The sequence below is a fragment of the Leucopleurus acutus genome (genome assembly GCF_964270905.1).
Source record: "Leucopleurus acutus genome assembly, chromosome: 10".
Taxonomy (NCBI): domain Eukaryota; kingdom Metazoa; phylum Chordata; class Mammalia; order Artiodactyla; family Delphinidae; genus Leucopleurus; species Leucopleurus acutus.
Window position 1 is genome coordinate 46,298,102 of NC_139153.1, and position 25,996 is coordinate 46,324,097.

Genomic DNA, 25,996 nt, shown 5'->3' on the forward strand with positions numbered 1-25,996 from the left:
TAAAAACTGCTTTGCACAAGCCACTTTCAAAACAAAAGACAAGATGCAGATTGGGAGAAAATATTCGCACTTACATAAACCTAACAAGAGAGTTGGATTCAGAACATACATATATCATCTAACAACGTGTTAGCATCCAGAACCCTTGCATTCTATAAGACGAAGAACGCGATTAAAATAAGGGCAAAGGTCTTGAACTGACACTTCACAAAAGACGGAGAGTGGCCTTGAACACAACTATACCAGTGACGCTGGCCCCAAAGCGCGGACGAACGCAGCGTTCAGCCTACAGGCCTTTGAAGTGAGACAAATGGTCTAACGGGATAGTGCCATAACTACTCCTTGAGAAAAAGAAAACCAAAGCTCTGTCGCTCTACCAAACCTCAACAACCTCATTCTCCCAATTGTTTCACAGATTCGGAAACAGGGAAGCCTCGCGGTATCTGCAAATACGTAAACACAGCCCTTGAGAAAGGACCACAGAACGTAGAGAGCACAGGCGCGTCCGGGTCTCCCAGATTGGGCGACTGATTCCAATGTACACGGGGGGAAAGGGGCGGAGCAAAAGAGGGCCAGCTCAGGAATAGGAGCGCCGGGGCTGGAGGCTCTTCGAGCTCCAAGGCACGCCCACGTAAGCTCACCCCCTTCGGTTACCCACCGCCTTCGAGACCGTACTCTCGCGGTATTTGTCCCGACTCTCGCGGGGTTTAGCGTGGCACTAGGAGGCCGGGCCAGGGGGCGGGGGTGGTGGTCTGTTAGTGGCGTTGGGCTTCGGCCGTGGTGGCAGCGGTTTCTTCTCTGCTCACGGGGAGCAGCTCAGGCTGGAGGCCAGCCAGGTGAAGAGCTAGTCTGCATGGGTGTGCGCGCTCCATGGGGGCCGGGAGGCCTGGGGTGAGAGGGAGCTGGTCTCGGCCTCGGGCGCTGTCGCACCAGGCCAGCGGGAGGTAACTGAGGCGCGGGCTCCGCCCTAGCCCCGCGCCCTGACCGCTTTCCTCCCCGTCTCTCCCAGCTCTTGCCGCCGCCTCGGTCGCGATGGGGGCGCAGGACCGGCCGCAGTGTCACTTCGACATCGAGATCAACCGGGAGCCGGGTGAGCCGGGACACTGGGTAGCCCTACGGGCCCTGGGCTTGCCTTGGGGAAGGGGAGGGGTCTACCTTCATCACCCCTCCCCCAAGCCTTTTTGGGAGCTGGTAGGCGCAGTCGCCACTCTTTTCTCCTGAGCGAAAGTCTGTGCAGAGGAGAGTGGCCCGGATACACCACTCCAATCCTAAACAGGCCTCACAGTCCCAAACTCCATGCCCCCCTGCACCCCCGGAATGAGTGTTCATGCCATGCCTAGCGCCAAGAAAAGGGGTGCAGTCCTTTGTGGACTTTGTCTCTCTCAGTGTCTCTAGGGGGCAAACACTCCCAATTTCGATTTCTGGTCTCTCACTGTACTGTGAGCTTTGGACTCGTATATCCTGTATTTCCTAATCCTTGTACAGCATTAATAGGTTAACTCCGCTTTTATTTTTCCTTAAGTATCTTTAGCCAGAATTTCTTGGTTCGTAGGAAAATGACTTAGCACAAGTCTTGGGTGATAAACCAAAGCATTCAGTACAACAGACTTGCAGCATGTGTGCGCTTAGCATTAATGTTTTGTTTTTAGGGAATCCAGCCATTCGTTAGTATATTTTGTTGAAAATAAAATATTTTCTTCTAGAGGGTAGTTGTTTCGTTCTAAGTTACAGAGCACGCGGGGTTCCAAACTGTTTTCTTACCTCTTTTTTAGTATCTGTGAGGGAAGTTTTAATTGGAGGCATATATACAGTCTTTGTGCCAATCTTGTTCAGCAGATTCTAGGTGCTGCTGTTCTAGACTCTGAGGATATAGCAATGCATTAAACAAAGACCTCTCTTCCTTATAGTTTATATTCTATTGGAGAAAGGCAGACAATAAACCAAAAAAAATTTTTTTGTCTTGTAGTAGGGATACTGTTTTATTTTATTTATTTTATTTACTTATTTATTTGGTTGTATCAGATCTTAGTTGCAGCAGGCGGGCTTCTTAGTTGTGGCATGCATGGGGGATCTAGTTCCCGGACCAGGGATTGAACCCCGGACCCCTGCATTGGGAGCGCCACCAGAGAAGTCCCTAGGGATACTGTTTTAATAGGTCGGTCAGAAAAGGCGATTTTGAGAAGATGACATTTAAGCAGACCCGAAGGAGATGAGGAGGTGAGTTGTGTGGATATCTTTGAGAAGAGCATTCCTGGTAGAGGGAGTAGTTAGTACAAAGGGCCTGAGGAGAAGAGTGTACCTGCAAGTTTTAGGAACAGCAAGAAAAGCCCACGGGGGCTGGAGTAAAGGGGGCAGGTGAGTAGCAGGAAATGGGTAAAGGCCATAGTGAGAACTTTGACTCAGTGAGATAAGATATTGAAGGGTTTTGAGCAGAGGAATGATGTGATCTTAGTAATTTTGTTGCATTCTCTCTTTTTCATACTTGAGCCTTGTGGATCTTAATCCTTACTCTATAGTGAATCCATGTGTTTTTTTTTGTTTTTTTTGCGGTACGCGGGCCTCTCACTGTTGTGGCCTCTCCCGTTGCGGAGCACAGGCTCCGGACGCGCAGGCTCAGCGGCCATGGCTCACGCCGCTCCGCGGCATGTGGGATCCCCCCGGACCGGGGCACGAACCCGCGTCCCCCCGCAGCGGCGGGCGGACTCTCAACCACTGTGCCACCGGGGAAGCCCTGATTCCACGTTTTGAATAACAGGGCTTATTTTTTTTTTTTAAGAGTTAATAATAGCAGACTCCTGGAAAGTGGAGGTCAAACAAAGGTTCTCTAGCCACGTAAAGTACAGTACTCCTTTCCTCGTATATATGTTAATATCCTAGTTTTGCAAATGACTTTCGTCATGAAACATCTCCAGGATACGTTTGGTAAATGTAAAATGAACTTCGGTCTCCAACGCTATAATAACCTTTCTGGTAGAAGTGACTAGAACTCTTGAGAACACTGAATCATATAGAAAACAAGGAATGCTTACATTGTTCTAGGTTGAACCAGTTGATAATTGGCAATTTCATTTGGTTCAGTCTCATATATAATACTTCTCTAGCACTTTTCAGTACTTTTCAGTATATTATGTAAGTAATAGATACTTGATTTTTACACAACTTTTAAGGATCACCTCAGTTGTTTGAAATGAGGTGTCCTGCTTTGCAGGATTTAAACATTAGTATGTATGTCATTGAGTACTTATTCAAGTAATACTCTTCTGCTATAGTTAATAATTCACTTGATATAAATATCAATATAAAGTAATATGTTTGATTTACTTTGATGAGCAGAGATCCTCTAAGAGTGGACATACCATCCACATTAATGAGATATCAAGAAGTACTGATAAAAATTGAGTTGAATACAACACAGTGTATATTCTTTTGCGTTACTATCAGTGGAAATTTGTATATTTTTTAGCAAACATGTGAATTAGACTTTTGAAGTGTAAAGCCACCAAATGAATGCAAATATATATTAAAAGAGGAAATGTCTTTAAGTTATTTGAGTATAGTTATAGAACTCTTCATGTTGTTATTTCTCCTTGAGTGAGTTTTGGTAGTTGGTAGCTTTTAAGCAATTGGTCCATTTAATCTAAGTCGTCAAACAACATCGTTCCTTAATTTTGTGTCTGTGGGATCTATAGTGGTTTTGCCTTTATTCCTCATATTGGTAATTTGTGCCTGTTGTCTGTTTTTCTCTGTCCAGTTTGGCTAGATGTTTATCAATTTTACTGTCATTTCAAAGAACCAGATTTCCGTTTCATTGATTTTTTTGTTTTGTTTTCTGTTTTCAATTTCATTGATTTCTGCTCTTTTTTTCTGATGCTTGCTTTGGCTTTATTTTGCTCTTTTTCTAGTTTCTTAAAGCAGAAACTTGGATTGTTGACTTGTGACCTTTCTTGTCAAGTATTGGTATTTAATGCTATAAATTTACCTCTGTGAGGGACCCCACAAATTTTGTGTACCGCACAAATTTTGATATATTGCTCATTCTCTTTCAGTTCAAAATATTTTCTAATTTCCCTTGCAGCTTAGTCTTTGACTCATGAATTATTTAGAAGTGTTTTACTTTCTAAATACTTGGATATTTTGCAGTTGTCTTTCTAATAATGATTTCTAGTTTAATTGCATTATGGTCAGGGAACATACTTCGTATGATCTCAGCTTTTTAAAATTTATTAAGGTTTGATATGTTCTATTTTGGTGAATTTCCCAGGTACACTTGAAAAGAATATATATTGTGCTGGTTTTGTGTAGAGTGTTCTGTAAATGTCATGTAGATAACGTTGGCTAATAGTGTTGTTCAGTTCGTCTATATCCTGGCTGATTTCCTGTCTTCTTCTTTTATTGATTACTGAGAGAGGAGTGTTGAAATCTCTAGTTGTAATCGTGAGTTTATTTCTCCTTTCAGTTCTGTTAGGTTTTGCTCCATTTACTTTGAGGCTCTTTTGTTAGGTGGATGTTTACACATTTGGGATTATGTCTTTTTTTTTTTTTAATTTAATATTTATTTATTTATTTATTTTGGCTGTGCCGGGTCTTACTTGCGGCACATGAGATCCTCGTTGCAGCAGGCAAACTCTTAGTTGCAGCATGCCTGCGGGATCTAGTTCCCTGATCAGGGATCGAACCCGGGTCCCCTGCATTGGGAGCACAGAGTCTTACCCACTGGGCCACCAGGGAAGTCCCAGGATTGTTATGTCTTCTTAATGAATTAACTCACTTATCATTATGTAATGACCCTTTTTATTCCTGGTAATTTTCCTTGCTCCACAGTCTACTTTGTCCAATGTGAATACAACTACTGCAGCTTTTTATTAGTGTTTACATGGTATGTCATTTTCTACTTTTTATTTATTTATTTATTTATGGCTGAGTTGGGTCTTTGTTGCTGGGCGTGGGCTTTCTCTGGTTGCAGCGAGTTGGGGCTACTCTTCGTTGCGGTGCGCGGGCTTCTCATTGTGGTGGCTTCTCTTGTTGTGGAGCATGGGCTCTAGGCGCATAGGCTTCAGTGGTTGTGGCACACGGGCTTAGTAGTTGTGGCGCACAGGCTTAGTTGCTCCGTGGCATGTGGGGTCTTCCCGGACCAGAGCTTGAACCCGTGTCTGCTGCATCAGTAGGCAGATTCTTAACCACTGCACTACCAGGGAAGCCATCATTTTCTACTTTTTTTTTTTGTGGTACGCGGGCCTCTCACTGTTGTGGCCTCTCCTGTTGCGGAGCACAGGCTCCGGACACGCAGGCTCAGCGGCCATGGCTCACGGGCCCAGCCGCTCCGCGGCATGTGGATCCTCCCGGACCAGGGAACGAACCCGTGTCCCCTGCATCGGCGGGCGGACTCCCAACCACTGCACCACCAGGGGAGCCCCCATTTTCTACTTTTACCTACTTATATCGTTATATTTAAAGTGGGTTTCTTGGAGATAGCAAATCGTTGGGTCTTGGGTTTCAATCCATTTTCACATTCTCTGTCTTTTAATCAGTATCTTTAGACTATTTACACTTAATATAATCGTTATGTTTGGATTTGTCACTTTAATAATTGTTTTTACTTCCTCTGTTTTTATTCTGTTCTCTTTTTTGCCTTTTAGATTATTTGAATTCATATTTTTTAAATTTTCTATTGAATTTTTAGAGATATCTCTGTATAGTTTTTTTAATGGTTACTCTAGAGATTACAGTATATATGCTTGGCTCTTTACAGTGTACTTAGAAATAATATTTTACCACTTCAAGAGAACTGTTAAAACCATCCCACATATAGCATCCTTTACCTCTCACCTTATGTTGTACTTGTCCTATGTATTACATCTACAAACACTGAAAACTTGCTTTCAAATGTCACACTTATTTTAAAGAACTTAAGAGGAGAAAAAAAATACTCTTATCATTACCCTTTCTGTTACTGTTTGTTCCTTTTTGAAGTCTGAAGTTCCTCTGGTAACATTTCCCTTCCACATGAAGAATTTGCTTTAAGTATTTCTTTAGAGCAGAACTTCTGGCAGCAAATTCTCTGTTTTCCTTCAACTGCAAATTTTATTTTGCTTTTATTCTTAAAAAATATTTTCACTATATATAGAATTTTGGGTGAATAGTTATTTTCTTTGAACACTTGAAAAATGTTCCACTCCCCTCTGGTCTGTATGGTTTCTGATAGGAAATCTATAGTGATTCGAACTGTTGCTCCCCCAAATGTAAATGTATTGTTCTTGTCTGGCTACTTTCAACGTTTGTCTTGTCTTTAGATTTCAGCAGTTTTATTGTAGTGTGAATTTCTTTGTGTTTATTTTCTTTGGGGTTTGCCGATCTTCTTGAATCTGTGTCTGTCTTTTGCCAAATTTAGGGAATTTTCAGCTGTTATTTCTTCAAATATGTTTTCTGTCCAACACTATTTCCTCCCTTTCTGGGACTTTGATGACACAAATATCAGAGGTTTGATACTACCCCACAGGTCCCTGAGACTCTGTTTATTTATTTTTTCTATCTTTTTTCTGTTTTTCAGATTGGATAATTTCTGTTAACTGGTCTTCGAGTTCACTTTTTTTTTTTCCGAGTTCACTTTTTCCTCTATCATCTCTGTCCTGTTGAGCCCACCCAGTGAATCTTTAATTTTGGTTATTATACTTTTTCATTTTAAAATTTCCTTTTGGTTTTGCTTGTGGCTTTCTATTTTTCCAGTCATTTTAAGAGTGTTTGTCCTTACTTAGTGGAGTATGGTTGTAATGGCTGCTTTAAAGTCTTTGTCTAATAATTTAAACATCTGTATCATCACGGAGTGGCTGTCTTTGATTGTCTTCTTTTCCCATATGAGATATGAGATTTTCTTGGTTCTTTAAATGTCGATAAATGCTGGATTGTATCCTGGACGTTTTGTATGTTATGTTATATGACCCTGGATCTAGTTTAAATCCTGGGGAGAATATGGACTTGTGTTGTTGATGATGATGATGTTATAGCAAACAGTCAAGCCAGTTAGGTTCAGCCTGGAAGTTCCCACCCACCTTCTGCTGTTTAGTGTCAGATCCATGCATAGTTCATGGATAAGCCCACGAATTCATGTACAACTTAATGGGATTGATTTTTGAGCTCCCTCTTTTTTAAAGAGATCTCCCCAACACATTCTGGCCCTTAGGGACTCCCTTTTTTGGTCATCTGGCTAGAAAGCAAGAGTTTTAGTTTCCCTGTTCTGCCATGTGCTTCCCATGACTGTGTCTGTCTCTGAGGGTAAGTGGCAACAGGATAGAGAGTAAAATGCAACAGGAATTCTTCCTAAGCTCTTGGGACCACAGTTCCTCTAGTCAGAGAGAAGGGTTCCCCTCGCTTGGAGTTTTATATGCTTGCCCAGTCACCACTGCTGTCACTGCTGCTGCCACTGCAGAATTCCTTAGGAGCTGGGACAAGAGAGTGTGGAAAAAATACACCAAAAAATGAGATATCCCCTATTCACTCTGATCTGTTGGGGCCCCCTTTCTAGAAATAGAGGGCTTTTCTTAGAGCTCTTTCTCTCTGTACCCAGTAGGCAGTTCCAGGTTTCAGATTGCTTTTGATTCCAGGCCAAGAGATATGGGAGGAAAAACAAAAACAAAATTCATTACCAATTTGGTGGGTTTTGTGTTGTGATGTCCTTCCCCAATGCCTACTACCATTATTTTTCAGTCCTTAGGTAATTGTTCCATGCTTCCTGTCCAAGGTTGTTTAGGTGCATTCAATAAGAAAGATAGGGTGGGGTATATTTACTCCATCTTGACTGAACCTAGAATTCCTTATAAATTTTTTAAAGTTCCTAACTGGTAGAAATTAGCCAATCCTTTTTCATCGTCTTTACAAATAAATTCATATTTTCTGAAAGTAGTAGCTTTTTGTGTGAAATATGGTACCCAGTTTGGAAGTATAGATATGAAATTTTCATTGAAAACTTTATTTTTCTGACAGGTAGGCCCACCCTTCTTTGGTTAAATGTTACTTCTCTCAGTGGTTGTTAGTGGTTGGTTAAACTGAGTACCTTCCAGGGCAGACATTAAATAGGAATCTTGTTTTTCCTTCTTTGGTGCCTCAGAAACTCGCCTTTTACTTGCCTTATTCAGGTCTTGTATCAAGAAATGGAGTACTGGAGCCCAGGGGACCAGGTTTTAGATATCTATTGCAAACTGATTTAAGCCAGTTCAGTTAAGAATGGCTATTAAGTTCTTTTTAGAGTATATCGGGGAGTCACCGATAAGTTAGGTGATGGCTATAGATTGCCTTTGTCACAACCTTGCTACCAGGGAACAGTGAAAGCAAGTCTCATTTGCCGCATGTAGACGTTGGCAAGCAAGTATGCACACAAGTAAGTCATATAACCAGTTCTGTAAGTTTGATGAAGTCCCAGTTCTGTCCTTTTCAGTGCTCCAGGCACTCTTTATGTGAAAGATTTCTGGTCTTGAAAATTGTCATGCGAATCTTTTAGTGTTCTGCACCAAAATCCTCCAAAATCTTGACTAGACCCAGGACCTTTTTGGTGGACCCAGCCTTAGGTTCCACTCTAGAGGGTGACTCCAGATTTATATGTCCTGTTAATGGAAGGGTATGGATTATCTCCAAATGTTTTTATTCAGTCTGTATGTTCCAAACATCACTAATTTACCAATAAGAACCCATTTCTAACATTCATCTTGCTAATTACAAGGCCTCTAAAAAGCAGTATTAGAAGCCACCTCTGGAGTACGGCCTTTGATTTATCATCCCTGAAGGGTGTTTCTTTCTTAGAGGCCTAAGGTATAGTTTTAAAACTCATCTGATTACTTTACATGAGGATGTCTATGTAAGGTATTTTAAAATAAATTATAGCTGTAATATACTACATTATAGTAGTATAATGGTGTAGACCTTTTGTTTTCAAACTGTGAGGTGGTGTCATGAGGCCAGGAGGAGTCAAACCCCCATTTTTTTCACTCCCATTCCGTTTGTATCCAGTAGGGTTTTCCAAAGGCTGCATGGCGTATGATGACACAACAGATTGAATGCAGCAGCAGATAGGAAAATCTAACTATCTTCTATTACACTAGACATTAATGAGATTTGCAAAAATGTAAAACAATGACACTCATTAAATTTTTTGTTCATATTTGAAAACGTAAATCATTTAAAATAATCCATATTAAAAAGTCTTTAAGGTTCTCAGGAATTGTTTAGAGTATAGAGAGATTCTGAGACCAAAAAGTTTGAGAACTGCTCTTATAGACACATGCTTTCATAGAACTCAAGCATTGGGCTTTATCTGCAGATGTTTTAAACTTTTTGTTTAGATATAATTTCACATTTATAAGAAGTTGAAAAATAAAAATAAGAAAAAGAATACCCATCTATTCTTTACCCAGATTCACCTATTTACATTTTATACCATTTGCTTTATTAATCTCTCTTTCTCTCTCTCTACACACACAATTTTTTCTGAACCATTTGCAGTTCACCCACATCATGGCTCTTTACTCCTAAATACTTGTGTATATTTGTTAAGAATAGGGATATTCATTAAAAGAGTCTTAAGAAACATTAAAAAAATTTTTAAGAAAGAAAAGAATAGGGATATTCTCCTACATAACTACAATGCAGTTACCAACTTCATAAATTTACATTGATACAATACTTTAATCTGCTGTCTCTGTATTCCATTTTTGTCAGTTAGCCTAAAAAGTCAATTATAACATTTTTCCCCTCCAATACAAAATCCAGTCTGGCATCAGATATTACATTCAGCTGTCATGTCTCTTTATCCTTCTTTTTCATAGCCTTTTTTTTTTTTTTTTGGTCTCTATGACATTGACATTTTAGAGGAATACAGCCCCTTCCCCTTTTATTTTTTAAAATTTATTTACTTTCGGCTGCATTGGGTCTTTGTTGCTGCAGGCGGGCTTTCTCTAGTTGCATCGAACAGGGGCTACTCTTCGTTGCAGTGTACGGGCTTCTCATTGTGGTGGCTTCTTTTGTTGCGGAGCACCGGCTTGAGGCGCACGGGCTTCAGTAGTTGTGGCTCACGGGCTCTAGAGCACAGGCTCAGTAGTTGTGGCGCATGGGCTTAGTTGCTCCGCGACAGGTGGGATCTTCCCAGACCAGGGATTGAACCCGTGTTCCCTGCATTGGCAGGTGGATTCTTAACCACTGTGCCAACAGGGAAGTCCCCCGCCTTCCCTTTTTAAATAGAACATTACTTATTTCGTATTTGTCAGAGGCTTAAAGTTGGTTTTCCAAAGTGATAACCAAAGTGTTTCTTTAAAGGAATGCTTGACTATAGAATTTTGCTTTATGTGGGCCTCAGAGCAATATTCTAAAACCCTGGCAAGTTATCAAAATAGATAAAATGGGGATATCATTGAAATGGGTGTTTTAACTTTACTGCTCAAGGTTCACGTGAATTGAAGAAACTGAATAAAAAACGTATTCTTAGTAGGGCTTCCCTGGTGGCGCAGTGGTTAAGAATCCACCTGCCAATGGAGGGGACATGGGTTCAAGCCCTGGTCCGGGAAGATCCCACATGCTGCAGAGCAACTAAGCCCGTGTGCCACAACCGCAGCCTGCGTGCCTCAACTACTGAAGCCTGTGAGACACAACTACTGAGCCTGCGAGCCACAACTACTGAAGTCCACGCATCTAGAGCCCGTGCTCTCGTGCTCTGCAACAAGAGAAGCCACTGCAATGAGAAGCCTGCGCACTGCAACAAAGAGTAACCACCGCTGGCTGCAACTAGAGAAAGCCCGCACGCAGCAACAAAGACCCAACGCAGCCAAAACTAAATAAATAAATTTATTTTTTTTAAAATGTATTCTTAGTAAACATTGTAAAGTATTTGGAACTGAAACCGAGAAATAAGTTTTAAGTAAAGAGGAAGACAAATGTTTGAGTACTGCTTATGACCTTGGGCAAGCCACTTGACCTCTTTGTAAATGGAAATACTATAGAGTTTTGTTATTGTGGTTCTAAAGATAACAGTACAGTGAAATTTGCTTGTATTCAAAATTACCCTTTAAACTTTAGACTCACACTCAAGATAGCTTATACTTTCAGATAGAACGAGCATATGAGATCTGATTTGTACTGAGGGAACAGGAGAACTGAATCTCCCATCTCAAGCACACCCTGGGTCATAAGCTCATGAATACAGTGACTGGATGCAGTGGTCTGCACTATTTAAATGATTTCTCCCCTTTTTATACACTCATAAATTAATAGGACTTCAGTGCAATAGTGCCTGCATAATAAGGTTCTTGGAAGGTAATTAAATAATACAACCACCTGTCTTACAGATCGTGTTTTTGTAAAATGAATTTATTCTAATGGATAGATTAATTAAGGAGCAATACCGTTTGTGTTGTGACACAATTAGATAACAAGGTGGGGAACTAGTGACGTGGAAGAGAAGAACTGTAAACAGCACTGCTATTCTGAGTTATTCTTGTTGTCCTAATAGTAATTTGAAAGACCACAAGAAGGATTATGCTAATGAAAGTGCTGAGAAAGGCCAGAGTGAGGTGTGATCAATTGTAGGATTTCCTCAATGATGTTTAAGTTTTATAACATATTCTTATAACTAAAAACATGCCTTTATTATTGATACTCTTAAGGAAAAAAATCATTTTTACTATGACCTGAAATTCCCTTGTCCCCAACCACTGTTGTCCCATGGAAACAGTTGTCTTTATATGTGATTTTTTGGATAATGCAATGTTTATTTCAGTTCTGTCGTTATTGCAGAGCTGCCTGTATTTGTAAAGAACCTAGCACAGTATCTGACACACTTTTTTTTAAGTTGCTTTAATTAGTGCACATGCATGAGCCTGAGCTCGAGCGCTCAGCTCATGTTCAATTTTAGGGAAAAGGCTTGTTTCCATTTCTGTAAGCAAGAGTGTTCTCCCCCACCCGTTTTTCTCCTTATTTTATTAGAAGTAGGGCCCAGAGAATCCCAGTAATAACACCAGGCCTGGTTGAAAGGTCATGAAAGAAAATTCATATGGATTTTTATGGGGACTTTGAGAGAAGAAAGTTCACTTCTTAGCACCGTCTTTTTCCTTTTCTTTCTTTGCCTCAAAACGGCAAGTGAAATATACAGAGATTTTTTCCTTTTCTACCTTTAACATAAGATGGCTGTTCCTTTTCTAATTCTTACCTCCTACCCCTGTTTGAGTCCCAGTGCTTTTCTGTTTTTTTTCTGCCTTTGTTGGTATTCATCTGTCAGTGTTGTTGCAAAGGAAATTTTGACGTTGGTGGATGAACTAGCTGTCCAGTATGATATTTTACAGTTCTGATATGTACATCATTCACTTTAGAGCCTTTAGCAGTGTTTTTAACCTTGCACCATGGTATTGAGCCCAAAACAATTTGGTTTTGTTCAGTTTTTTTCTTTTGCTCTTAAAAACACAATGCTATGGAAAAGACAAAACCTCTGCTCTAACCCCTGCCCCATGAGAATGAGAGGTCAATAGAAATTTCTTTTCTTCATCAGGTTAGAGGGTAAGATATTAGAGGTGAGCATTTTTTTAAAAATCATTGTAGTTAGATATCCCTCTCTGAATATTAGACCTGGAAATATAATCACATTTAACTGTTTTCATATGTATTGTACCACTAGAGTGTTCACAACTACTAATCATCTGTAAAGGAGAAACTAAAAATATTTGAAACTTTCATCAGTTTTCACTTGGAGGCATTAAAGATTTTTTTAAAAAACCCTTGAGGGACTTCCCTGGTGGCACAGTGGATAGGACTCTGTGCTGCCAATGCGGGGGGCCCGGGATCAATCCCTGGTCAGGGAACTAGATCCCACATGCAACTAAGAGTTCACATGCCACAACTAAGCAGCCCACGTGCTGCAACTAAGGAGCCCGCCTGCTGCAACTAAGACCCGGTGCAACCAAATAAATTAATTAATTGAAAAAAAAACCTTGATATTGAAGTTACTATTACTATAGTCCTAAAAGAAAAGGCGAAGTTTTAGTTGTTTTGATTACATCTTTTATTCTGAAAATTAACTATCTTAACGGGATTCCAAAGATCTAAGTATGTTCTAGTTTGCAAAGCTAGATGATTTTGAACTTGACACCCACCTAGCCAGCCATTTCTTAGGGATTTATGAAGAGTGATGGAAATACTTTTATCACACTGGTAGAATATTTCCATGTAAATACAAAGAGTAGTATTTAATATTACTGATATTACATGCAGTTTTTAAAATTCTGAAATGATTTTAGATACATTGCTGTCCTCCTTTTTGCTTTCTTTGCTTACCTTTTTCTTCATTCCTTTAGCTATCAAGATCAGCTAGAAGGTTTTGAAATTGCTTTAAAATTTGGTTCCAGCACTCCATTTGGCACTGTTGACTTGGGAAAGTCTCCTTATATGATTCCATCTCCCACTTTTTATCCTTTAAGATTGTCTCTTACGCAGTAGCTTTGTTTTGTCCTCAGAGGAACTGACTGTCATGGCCAAGAATAAATTAAAATCATAGTGATACACAGTAAATCATTCTGTGTCTATACTGAAAATGACTTATGCTTGGTCCACAGTTAATTTTGATTTATTCCACAAGTCTCCTTGAGTATATACAGATGTTCATAATGGAAAAGATTTTGTAGAATAAAGGGAAAGGGAACTCAAGAAAGTGATTATAAATCAAAATTCCATTTCTTATTTTATTGAGACACTTTCAGGAGGTATGCAAAGTCAAAACCATTTTTAGAATAATGTAATTTGCCTCTTGCACTCTCATTCACAAGTCGAGTTTTCCAGAGATTACACAATATGTGATGATGTCACCACTCTGACAGCTGATGGAATGTGTGCTTGTGTATTCTTGTTTTTTGAAAGTTTCTGAGTTTTAATTTATAATACAGTAAATAGCAATAAATATAACCACATTTTAAAAGCTTAATCATTTTTAAGAGTTTAAAGGAGGGACTTCCCTGGTGGTGCAGTGGTTAAGAATCTGCCTGCCAATTTAGGGAACACAGGTTCGATCCCTGATCCAGGAAATTCCCACATGCCGTGGAGCAACTAAGCCCATGTGCCACAACTACTGAGCCTGCGTGCTACAATAACTGAAACCCACATGCCTAAAGCCTGTGCTCCACAACAAGCGAAGCCACCACAGTGAGAAGTCCATGCGCTGCAACAAAGCGTAGCCCCCTCCCTCCGCAACTAGCGAAAGCCCATGCGCAGCAACGAAGACCCAATGCAGCCAAAAAAAAAAAATAAGAAAAATAAAATTAAATAAACTAAAAAAATTAAAAGTTTTAAAACAGAAAGAAAAAATAGTATAAAGGAGTCTTGAGACCAAAAGGTTTGTGAAACACTTCCCTATTGGCATCGTTAAATTGAATTTTCAGACTTGCTCCTTCTCATTTCCTTTTTATTGTAGGGTTGTTTGTTGGTTGGTTAGTTTTTAGGAGCCATACCTATTCTCTTTATACTCTCTCAGGAATAGAACGTGAGTTTTAGTTGTGAGTGGCGGTTCAGGAAGTTGTCTGTAAACAGTTTTTTCATAAAGGTAAAAAGCTGATGTAGAGGACAGAACTTTCTTCTAACAGTACTGCCCAGAATGACTATCTTATGATATGATATTCTCATCACTGGAGGGGTTCAAGCATAAATCAGACAACTATTATCAAGAGTATTTTTTTTCCTTGGCTGCGTCAGGTCTTAGTTGTGGCACTCGGGATCTTCGTTGAGGCACGTGGGATCTTTCATTGCGGCGCACAGTGTCTTCATTGCAGCTCTCGAGCTTCTCTCTAGTTATGGTGTGCGGGTTTTTTCTCTCTAGTTGTGACATGCGGGCTCCAGAGTTCATGGGCTCTGTAGTTTGTGGCACGCGGGCTTTCTGGTTGAGGTGCGCGAGCTCAGTAGTTGTAGCATGTGGGCTTAGTTGCCCCACGGCATGTGGGATCTTAGTTCCCAGGGATTGAACCTGCGTCCCCTGCATTGGAAGGCGGATTCTTTACCGCTGGACCACCAGGGAAGTCCTTCGAGAGTATTTTTAAAGAAGATTAATAGTTCAGGTAGGAGATGTACTATAAGGAATCTAATAATATAAGGTCCCTTTAAAAGACACTTAAAATCCTACAGTTTTAGGGCTGAAATCAGTTTGGTTGCATGTGAATCCTAATGCTAATAGAGTGGGGTTCTTGTTAGTTGGTATTGCCTAGTTAAATTCTTTCCTGTTGAATCTCTTAAAAAATTAAAATGAATTACAAAAATGGACCCTTTGATTCGTTAATTCTGTTTATTTCTCCCATATAAAATATGATATATTTAATCAACTTGCTTACCCTTTTTTCATGTGTTTTATTTCAGTTGGTCGCATTATGTTTCAGCTCTTTTCAGATATATGTCCAAAAACTTGCAAAAACTTCCTTTGCCTATGCTCAGGTAAATGAATTATTAAATTATTTCCAATGAGAAGTCCTGGCTTACAGTTTTACCTTGCTTAACAGAGTAGATATTTTCCTTAAAAAGTAATGATCTGTGAAATGAGTTTAGCAAATAAAAAATATTATTTTCACTGATATGATGTTAGGGAAGCATTTCTTAAAGGGAAGAGAGGAGAAAGAAATGGTCTCAGAAATGAAAAAGGAAGTACCACCATATGTAATGAAACTTTTATCCATTGTAGTTTATAAAATAATAGTATATTCAAAACTGACTTATTTTGGTAGAATTTTACAGATTTTAGTACCTTGAACAAATTTAGCATTCCAGATTTCACAAGAAATTTAGGATTAGAAGATAGAGAAGCAGAACATAATGAGATTGTTCTTTGTTACATGTAATTGGATTTATATTTTTAAAAAGTAGAAAAAATAGGGAGGAAAAACATTTATGATGTTACTTATCTCTTACAGTGCCCAACACAAGGGAGGGATTTGACAAAGGATTAATTGGATGGTGCTTTCCATGGAAGGATATGTTTGTAGCTAAACTTCATTTCTTTTTTTTTTCCAGGGGAGAAAGGCCTTGGGAAAACAACTGGGAAGAAGTTATGTTATAAAGGTTCTACATTCCATCGTGTGGTTAAAAACTTTATGATTCAGGGTGGGGACTTCAGTGAAGGTAGAGCTAAAAGTTATGCTCTTAATAACTCTGTCAGTTTCTAAAGCATCTCATTATTACTTTTAATTGTAAATATAGTGTCACAGTATGATGTAAATATTAGGTGGTCAGTGAATAGTTGTTGGATGAATGACTGTTATAGGCCAAGAATGTATAAAAAGCAAAATACTAAGACTTCTTTTTGTTTGTTTTTACACAGTTTTAATACAGTTACTTGGTGCCAAAGTACTGTTCAATTGTTTTTATTCTTTTAGAATTTTGTTGGTGTGATTGCTGTTTGAAATAAGTGGGTCATGGAGAGAATTTTTTAAATAGTTTTTATTATAATGGGATTGGATTTATAGTTTAAAACTGAGGTTAATTGAGGAGTCTTAGAATTTTTATCATCTGCAGTAATTACTCCTTCAGCAAATTGAAACCATAAAAAGTAATTTATGTGTATTAGTATATTTTTAGTTTTCTTTATTGTTTAATGTAGCTCATTATTTTCAGGTAATGGAAAAGGTGGAGAATCAATTTATGGTGGATATTTTAAAGGTAAGGCTTAATATTTTATGGTCTTTTGTTTCAGTTCTGATATTAAAGCAAGTTTGATCATGTACTTTTAATGAGAAGAGGTTTACTTATAGTTCACTTTTTGCATGAAACTAATGCTGCATGAAAATACTTTATTTGCATGAACTTGGGGATAAATTACATTGTAATATATAACTTAATTGACAAGATTAATTAAGGCTAACTTTATGGTTAAACATGACTTTCAGCATGGAGGTTAGGCAACTATATACATGAAAACTCCTATCTTCCTGCCTAAAACTGTCAACATATTCTTTTGTTTATAGAGAATGTGGTCTTTTGCAAAATGAAAAGGTAAGAGAACGAAGCTCAGTAACACAAACTCCAACTCTGTTCCCTTGCACCCTTCCTAATAAATTTATGGACAGTCTGGGTCAGGTTGTGGCTGGATTTCTTATATTGCTTGAAGACTTGGAAAATTCTGTATACTGTTTCATACATGCATCTGTATCTTCTTTTCTTTACCCAATGGGTTATTATTTCCACGTCAGGGAAAAGAATCTAGTTAATGTTTATTTTCTCTAAACCAAGCAATTTCTTTGAATAAAATTTGGTATTTCTTCCTTTCTCAAAGGTTTGTATGTTTTCTTTTGTATACTAGAGCTGTATGATTGTGTTTTTTTCCTACAGTAGTATTTGCATAAATCTAACTATTGCACTTGCCCCAAAAAGCCTTAGAAAAGTCAGTTGTGGAAATTTATAATGGGATCCAATATTACCAGGTTTTAATGCCATGATAGCTTCAGTGTTATAATAGTCTTTTATATTTCTTTTGGGGGAAAATGGATAACTACTTTTTCAGAAGCCTGTTCCCAAGGTAATCTTTTTTTTTAAAGTTTTCTATGTTTCTGTTTGTTTTAAAGAAAGATTTGTTTGTATGAGTGTTAACAGGAAATTTAAATTAGTTTTCAGGATATTTCTGCTGGAATTAAATCCATCTCTAAGTGATCTTTATGACAGAGTCTTCCCTTGGAGATAGTAGGAAACAGCTCTTTAGCTGGTTCTATTAGCATGTAACAATTTGAAACTAATGCTGTAGGCCACTGTAATGTGGTTGTTCCCTGTGGCAGATATTTTTATATCAAAAAATTGTATTTTGCCATTTAAACTTTTGTACTTACAGGACTTGCTTCCTTAGTTTTTGATCCTATTGATTAGAAAGAATCTACATAATTTAATTTAGGCATGTCCCTACAACTTAACTTACTGTAATATTTTGGTTTTTGGTTTCATAGTCTAGCATCAATTGAATTGAGTAATAAATTTACCATATAGAAATTAAGCACATAAGAGGATTTTTAAACTCCATGTATAGTGCATTATGCAGGTTAATTGGAAATTTGGAGGAAAGGAGCTTTACTGTAAAGATTTTTCTAAAATTTTCTTGCTGGTTTTCCCTGAAAGTTAATAGTTTAAACATCATTTAACCAAAGTATGTTACTACTAAAAGTGACTGTTCTAAGGCTGTTTGTATAAAAGTGTTAAATATATGTTCTTTTTTCTCAAGGCTAAGTAGTAAATAAGTAGCAGTTTTTGTTTTTGTTTTATGCTTTTGTTATTTGATTAGTTAAAAGAATTTTTTTCAAAGTATTCAGTCAAGTATCTGTACTGACCAGAAGAGGAATTTCATCCTTTGCTTTCTATTTATTACTTTGAACATTGCACTTTAAAAATGACTTATAATTGTAGACTGACAAATTTGTGTTTTCTTCAAACAGATGAAAACTTTATTCTCAAACATGACAGAGCGTTCCTTTTGTCAATGGCAAATCGAGGGAAACATACCAATGGTTCCCAGTTTTTCATGTGAGTAGGCATAATTCAGAGATGAGCTTTTTCTAAACAGAGAAGCGCTGTTCATGAGAAAGATGGTATCGTTAAACCAAGTTTAGTGCTAGATTCTGTCAACTTGGGTTTTATTATGTTATAGTAATTGGTAAGCTCTAACAGCCACCTCAGCGGTAAGCATATATCCTGGATTTGAAGAATGGTACTTAAGAGGCGTAACTTAAAGATGTAAATTATTTTCAAAATATGTTGTCATCTTAAGAAAAGAAATTGGCTTTGACTTTTAACGAATTTGGGGGCTCAGATTACCAAATCTGGATTGGAACATAAACCCTTGATGAACATTTAAAACTTGTCCATGACTAGGACTGGATGTGCCCTTGGCATGGAAAGCATTTGGTTTGAGTAAACCATAGTATGGTTGCTTTTTCTCTAACTGTTGTTCTTTGAACCAGTTTGAGAGAGGTGCCATTGTTTTCTGACATTGTATAGAGATAAATGATTTGGTGTTCAGCCAGCATTGTTAACAATCTTAAACTTTGTGAGATCTCTATGCGTAATTGAATTAACCCAATGTTGCTATCATTTCCACCAAAGTTTATGATATTATCACTTAGAAAACTTCAGAATGCTGAATTTGATATTTAAAAAACAAACACCTTTACGTGTACGTGTATACACAACCAAAACCTTACTTATTTCTCATCTGAAAGACTTTTGGCATACTTTTAGTTATATTCTTATCTAAAGCTACTCCAAAACCTATTTTTATTATAATCCCATGATATAAGATATGAAAGATAATTGGCTAGCATGGAGTTTAATGCTTTTGATTGGAAGTAAATCTCTGCAGTTATGCTATGTATATTGGAGAAATATTTTTCCATGGTTTGCCAGAAAAAAAATTTTGTCATCTTTCTGAATGGATGAGTATGAATGGCGCTTCCCTGTCTTTAAAGGAGTAAATTATTCATATAAAATAAATCTCACACTTTAAGTTTGTGTGAAAAATAGATTCCAACATGATCTGATAAAGTTCAGATAAGGGGCATTCTGTTCCTAAGAATGTCCTAAAAATGGAAAGCTGATAGAAGATGATAATGCTTGGAGGTGTGCAGGAAAAAAGGAAGGCCTAAAACAGTTATTCCTGTATCTTGTTTTGATCCCATAGAGTATTAGTTATTACCCTGCTTTACTAGAGTATTTTTCAATTCTTAACCTCCTTGAGGGCCAAAAAAAAAAGTAGGGGGAAGTATTTGAAAAACTTGATGTAGAAGCTGTTTATTCTTTGATTGAGGTTTCCCATTTCCATTTTTAAGCTTATCTGAACTGTGAACATGATAAACTAATGATTCATTGGTCAAAAAGCTACCATCTGAGGGCTCTAAAGTTTCTTTTAGATTTCCTTTTTTATATCAGTACATTTAAATTTTTATTTATCGGGTAGCAGCAGCTTCTTCCCATTGTTATATACTAATTAGCTTATTTACAAAATGTTAGAGTTAAAACCCGTGCACCTACATACATTAGTTAAAATCCAGTATATGAGATTCTCTCTTCAAAAAATTTAGAGTATCTTGTTTTTATGTTATTTAGTACTTAAGCCTTTTCTAGAAATGTTTAGTATCAAATAAAATTAAAGCCGTGTCTGTTTTCTACATAGCTTAATTTTACATTAGACTATTTTTTGACAAGGAATACCAAATTAAAATTTTAATATCTGTAAATTAGTATTAAATTTTTTAACCTTGTTTTCATAATTAACTGATTGTAGATGGCACTAAAATCACTGTGAACTTGTGATTGAAAGAAAATTTTCTACTTTTAGTTTGACATTTACTTCTGGAAATGAGTTTTCAGTTAAAAGCAATCTTGGAAGTAAACATTTTTGCACTCACAAAAAATCCTTCTCTCTCTTTTTTTTTTAAGAAGTTTTTATGCGTGTGCTTTTTTTTATGTGAGCTAAAAGTACCAATTCCTCAGGGGTTGCAGGATAAAATAAAACTAATGTTCACTTTGCTAAACAAAATGTTTCTTTGCTTTTATAGAAGGGATAGGTAAAATGGAGATGGTAGCCCATGAAAGAAATATCTTTGAAAGTCTATGTCTTACAAGCCCAAATTCTTTTGGAATTGGAAGTAGTAAAAAAGTATAATGTACTATCTTCAAATTGTATAGATGACCACAGATAATCGCTCTAAAAGTTGAGGTTCTGAGGGTTGATGGTCACTGAGCTGTCTGAAGGCTTCCCAGGGGTGGCTTCTGCGTTTCATCCTCCTCCCACAGCTCTTCCTGTGGCACCTTGAGCAGCAGTTCTGCAGTCTGAAAAAGAAAGGGTAGTGTGAGAATGGATCATAAAATGCCCAGAACTGCCTTTATAGTTCCAGTTTTATAGGCTTAATAAGGACTTTTAACATATCCTTGCAAAATTGTATTTGTAGTTTATGCTATACATCTGTTACCTTGTAATTCTAAGGAGTAAATTTGATGCAGTTAGTGTGGGTACTTGAGCAAAATGTTCCTCAAGAATTCTTGAGCAATAACTATTGTGCTCAAGAATAACTATTGTGCTTTGTGCAATAACTATTGTCTTCACTACTTAAAACATTTAAAACCTCCCCTTCCTAAGGCATATACATCATCTTATTAAACATATTTTGGTATCTATTGCTTTCTTTGGGTGGAAAAATTATGTGTGATAAAAAACAGATTATCTTCTATAAAGCTATTTGTAATTTTTGCAGTAACTACTTTTATCTACTACTATATTAGTCATAGTGATTTTGCTTTTAGGGGCCTAAATAGAAGAAAACTAATTGTTTTTGGAATAGTACTTCTCAAGAAACGTGAAGAAGTGAAATATGGCACTATCGCCATGAATCACTGAGGAAGTAATGGTTTGTTCATGCTGAGCTATTTTTGAAGGAATTCAAAGAACTGGGACTAGAGTAGTAACCAGGTTAACTGGATCCTTGTTATTTATTTTTTAGGCCAAAAACTAGGAAGAAGTCACAGCAGAAGCTATAGGATTACAAAGTTTTAGACTAGAAAAGAATTTAGAGAGCCTTTGTTCTATAGATAATGGTGAGTAAGGAAGAAAAGACATATGCAGCCCAGGTTATAGGAGTTTTACTCATAATCCTAAAGAAATTGATAGCTAGAAAGAGAATGCTGCACACTGTAAGCTACGTAGGTTTATTGACCGGTCTGCTCTGAATTTATTTATTTATTTTATTTTATTTTACTTCATTCTACTCTACTTTATTTTATTTTTATTTTATTTTCTTTTATTTTATTTACCTCGCTGTGCGGCTTGTAGGATCTTAGTTAGCTCCCTGACCAGGGATTGAACCCGCGTCCTCGGCAGTGAGAGCGCAGAGTCCTAACCACTAGACCATTGGGGAATTCCCCTGAATTTATTTTAATTTTAGTAAGTTTTAGACACCACAAGCATTGCTGGAGAATAATATGACACATAGGAAAGCATTTTTCTTTTCCTTTGGCTGTCAGTCATGACAGTCTGTTAATTCTGGCTCTGATTTTCATTGTCTTTATTTTCATTCATCGAAAGGATAAAGAAGATACTGCATAAAGTAATCATTAAAAAGATTAGTTAGGTGATTTATAGCTTTGTATTAAATAACTGTTCTCCTGGGTTAGAGCACTAACCTAGCTATCAGGAAGCCTTGTATCTAGTCTTACTTAGCTATATACCTTGAGTTAGTTTTGTTTTTCCTTTTCTGTTTCTAAAGTATCTACCCCACTTTCAAATATAAAGTAAACATTTTGGTGTGAAAATGCAGACATAAAAGGAAGAAAGTGTTTTGTAGGTTGATCCTAAGTTTCTGAATATGTGGAATGATTTATATGCAAATATTGTCTCTCCTAAAGGAAATAGTTGTAATTGCTTAATTTTCATCAGTCTGAAAGGTGCTGCGAAGAAACTCTGGCTCATCTTGCCTAAATTGGCTGCAGTCTCTTCATCGGCTGCTGTTAGAACATGTTTGAGTGGCGGTTGCTGTCGTCTCCCTTGGCTTAGTCTGTGCAGGCCTCATATCACAACCAGGGAATGAAAAGACCCATAGAGCCTTGGAGAACAGGCTCTGTCGTTGGCCACTGTCAGTGGTCATGATAATTATAAAAATACAAGAAAATAAGATAATGTCGAAAAGTCAAACTTTGAACTTTAAACAAAAAGTGTGTGTTGAATTTTAACAGTCATAACTAGGACTGTGGGAGGAAAACATAAGTTCTCGGATATATTCTATGTCATTTAAGAATGACTACTTACCTGAATGGGAGAGAAGTGCTGATCGTTTCAGAGTAGCGGAGCAAGGGAAGTTGAGGGGTGGTTTGGTTTTAAGGGCTTTATAAAGCTATATTGATACTTTTGGGGTAGCAAAAGTAGATTTGGGGTAGAAATCTTTTTCCCTTCACATATTCATGAATTTGTGTGAGAAGAAATGCTAGTAAGTGTTAATAACCTGAGAAGTTCTGGCTTTTTTCCCTACTTTTTTGGGGGTAATACCTTCATATGTTAATTTCAAGATTTTTTCATGAACAGATTTCACGACACTTAACCATAATCCATCGTCTCTGGATATTAAGTGTCATCCCTAACATCCAGTCTTAATATTACTTAGTGTTTGTGTGACATTTGTGTTAGCAACCTGGAAGGAATTTTGTATCTCATGGTGTTTGGTGTGTGTTATGTTAATGTTAGTGCTGAATTTTTTAAAGCTGTTTTATTTTGGTGACTTATGGAACAATAGGTAGAGCACTGTAATGTGGCTTGGTTAGTTTCCATTGCCCTTACATGAGCTTTGTCACTCTGTACAATTTGGTGCCTCTTACAGGTGTGATAGTTTCAGGAGTTGAAGGGAAAAATTGCATGTTAAAGCCTGCTTAAGACAGAAATAGGTTGTCTTTGTTTCCTTCTCTCATACTACTTTACAACTAGAGTCATTTTTTTTTCAACATTCATTGGAAACACCACATTATTTAAAACATTTTTTGACAGTAATTCATGTATCAATGCCTTTATAAGAAATTAAAGCTATTTTTAAATATTTTAAGATTTAATATATCCAAAACCCCTATAAAGAATTTTGTCCACTGTATGTAATACAGGTTTTGGTCTGAATAGTAACAGATATGGTTAAAGTTTAATCGAGTTAAAATTGGTCAGACAGTGTATATTCATTGAACAAAAAATTTTCATAATGGAGAAAATCAGATTAGACAGGAAAAGAAAGTACTGTGGCCAAGATTTGACAGCATACTTTTTCTTATACTTATATCTCTCTTGCCTTTTTATCCTTTGAGAAGATCCTTAAAATTCTAGGTATGCTGCCTTATTATTTTATTATTATTATTATTTTCAGTTCCTTAACAACTATAAGAGTGTATGCAATGGCAGTGAACAGAAGCTACAGTCTAAACATTTGGTCATTAACTCCTGATGGTAATCTGTTTTGATGTGTGACCAAAAAAGCTTTCAAATGTAGAAACATGAAAGGTACTTTAATTGTTTGAAGTGAATTAGTAAAAAAAAGTTCCCTGAAATTTTGTTTTAAGTCTCTTAACTCAGTTCTTTCCATTGAAATTTTTGATTTCTACTGCTAGTAACTGCTCCTGGGCATTCAGATTTTTTACTAATGTATGTATTCAGGATACATTATTCTCTTTCTGAGAAGGATGTTAGTCGATGACTTAGCCAGTTTCTGTGATTTGTAAAGCAATATATAATGTTTTGTTTCTAGCTATTATTCACACTCTGGTGTTACAATATTAGGGACCTGAGCAGATTCCCACTTCAACTACAATGCTTTCCTTAAACATAATTCATCTCTACATACATATCCTATGTGAAAGAAAATTTAGAGCCCTCCTTTTTAAAAAGCTTTCTTGCTTTGCATAAAACTTGAAAGTATTTAATTTCAAAGTTATATTGATATTAAAACATAGATTCAGTCTTGTCTTAAAAGTGTATTACAATTTATTTCTTGCCATTTTTGTGTAAAATTTACAGAAAGAGTGTTACACCGTGCGCTCCAAAGGTAATGTCTCATTACTCTAAGGCTCTCTCTTTTTCTTTCTTTGCCTTTATCTCTTTAATCCTGTTGTTATGTGCATTGAACCATTTTAAGAAAAAAAACTTTCTGCTTGATCTGTGGCAGCAGTACATGTAAAACAAGTGTGTTTTATTGTTCATGGTTAATCCTGGGAAGTATAATTTTAATTTCAGTGGCTTGTTACCACCTAGTTCCCACACATCTCGGGGGGTGGGTTATATTGTATATAATGGTTTAGATCTCATTTCAGTACAGAACTGTTAATTTCTGTATAAGGCCAAAAGCTGCTTTGATAATGGTAAAAATATATATATAGATTGTTTTTTGGAGTAACAGTGATACTTTTCAGTTTCTAAGATTTACAAGGTTTAAATGTGCATATATTTTTAAAGCAGATTCATAGGTGAGGGAAACTAGAAAATCAGTGTTTGAGTGACAGGAGAAAATGGAAATGTGAAAATATTGAAAGCTTTTCTAATTTGAAATGTTCTTGTGGTTGTTTCTCCTTTAGGTATGTTTTCATAAGCATGTATAAATTACATATTTATGATAGTCTCTGGCCTTAAGGTCTTAACTTACTGAGCATATGTTACCACTGCCTCGGTCTTTACAGCTGTATAGTTTTGAAACATCAATACAATTAAGAGTTGGTGGGGTGAGATCTCTTTGCCCATTTTAGTAGAATTGAATGGCTTGGACCGAGCATATCATTTCCCCCGGCCCATCAGCCCAGTGCCAGCAAGCTTGCTTTACATTGGAATTTCTACTCTTAGAGTGTGGGCTGAGAACCCCAGGGGGCTTTTGTTAAGATACTTTCAGTATTCTTATTATGTAGTCTAACCCAACTAAAGCATAAATTTGTACTTCTGCATCCTGAATTGCAGATGCAAGTAATGGACTTAATTATTCCCACCAGTTTAGGCACAGTCGGCCAGTTGAAATTTGTCCTTGAAATAATTGCTCTTGTCTTCATTTGTTTTCTTCACTACTGCACTAAAGGACCAAGTTTGTCTTCAGTTTTCATTTGAATTAAAAACAAAACTTGAGTCTGTCCATAAAGGTTCTATCCTCAAATTGAGTTTCAAGTATTATGTTGCTGCATCACTGCAGTTAGCTCAGATGTTTTAATCTCACTATTTGCTCCAAAGGTTTGCTCTAAGGTGGTTTTCATAGCACTCCTGTTAGCCAGGATGCAAATTGAATTGGGTTGTTTGTGTTTTAAGACTATCTGTAGGCTTTTCCCCATTACCAGAATATCTGAGAATTGTGAGAGAAAGGTCCAAGGAAGAGGAATATATCTAATCAATAAATCATTGTTTTCACTACTGCATGTTTGAGACTGATCCCTTATATTGTAGAACATTTTTACCTTTAAAATTTTTACCTCTTTCCATCTTTCATACAGTGGAATCACTGTCTAGCATATGTACTAACTTCTT

At 37.2% G+C, this 25,996-nt stretch overlaps 1 protein-coding gene across 13 annotated transcripts in view; it reads left to right on the plus strand.

Moving 5' to 3' along the window:
• The first annotated feature begins 755 nt into the window (after positions 1–755).
• The window catches only part of NKTR (natural killer cell triggering receptor), a 49,042-nt gene continuing 23,801 nt past the window's right edge, over positions 756–25,996 (plus strand). For 5 of the 13 annotated variants that reach the window (XR_014326558.1, XM_082849134.1, XM_082849137.1 and 2 more), the window contains exons 1-6: positions 756–836; positions 1,010–1,090; positions 15,364–15,438; positions 16,012–16,119; positions 16,612–16,656; positions 18,414–18,501. Coding sequence is in view for 10 of the 13 variants with exons in the window: in XM_082849134.1 (XP_082705260.1) it covers positions 1,033–1,090; positions 15,364–15,438; positions 16,012–16,119; positions 16,612–16,656; positions 18,414–18,501 (374 nt within the window). In the remaining 3 variants the exon portion in view is untranslated. The other 8 variants (XR_014326559.1, XM_082849135.1, XM_082849136.1 and 5 more) reach the window with 8 other exon arrangements.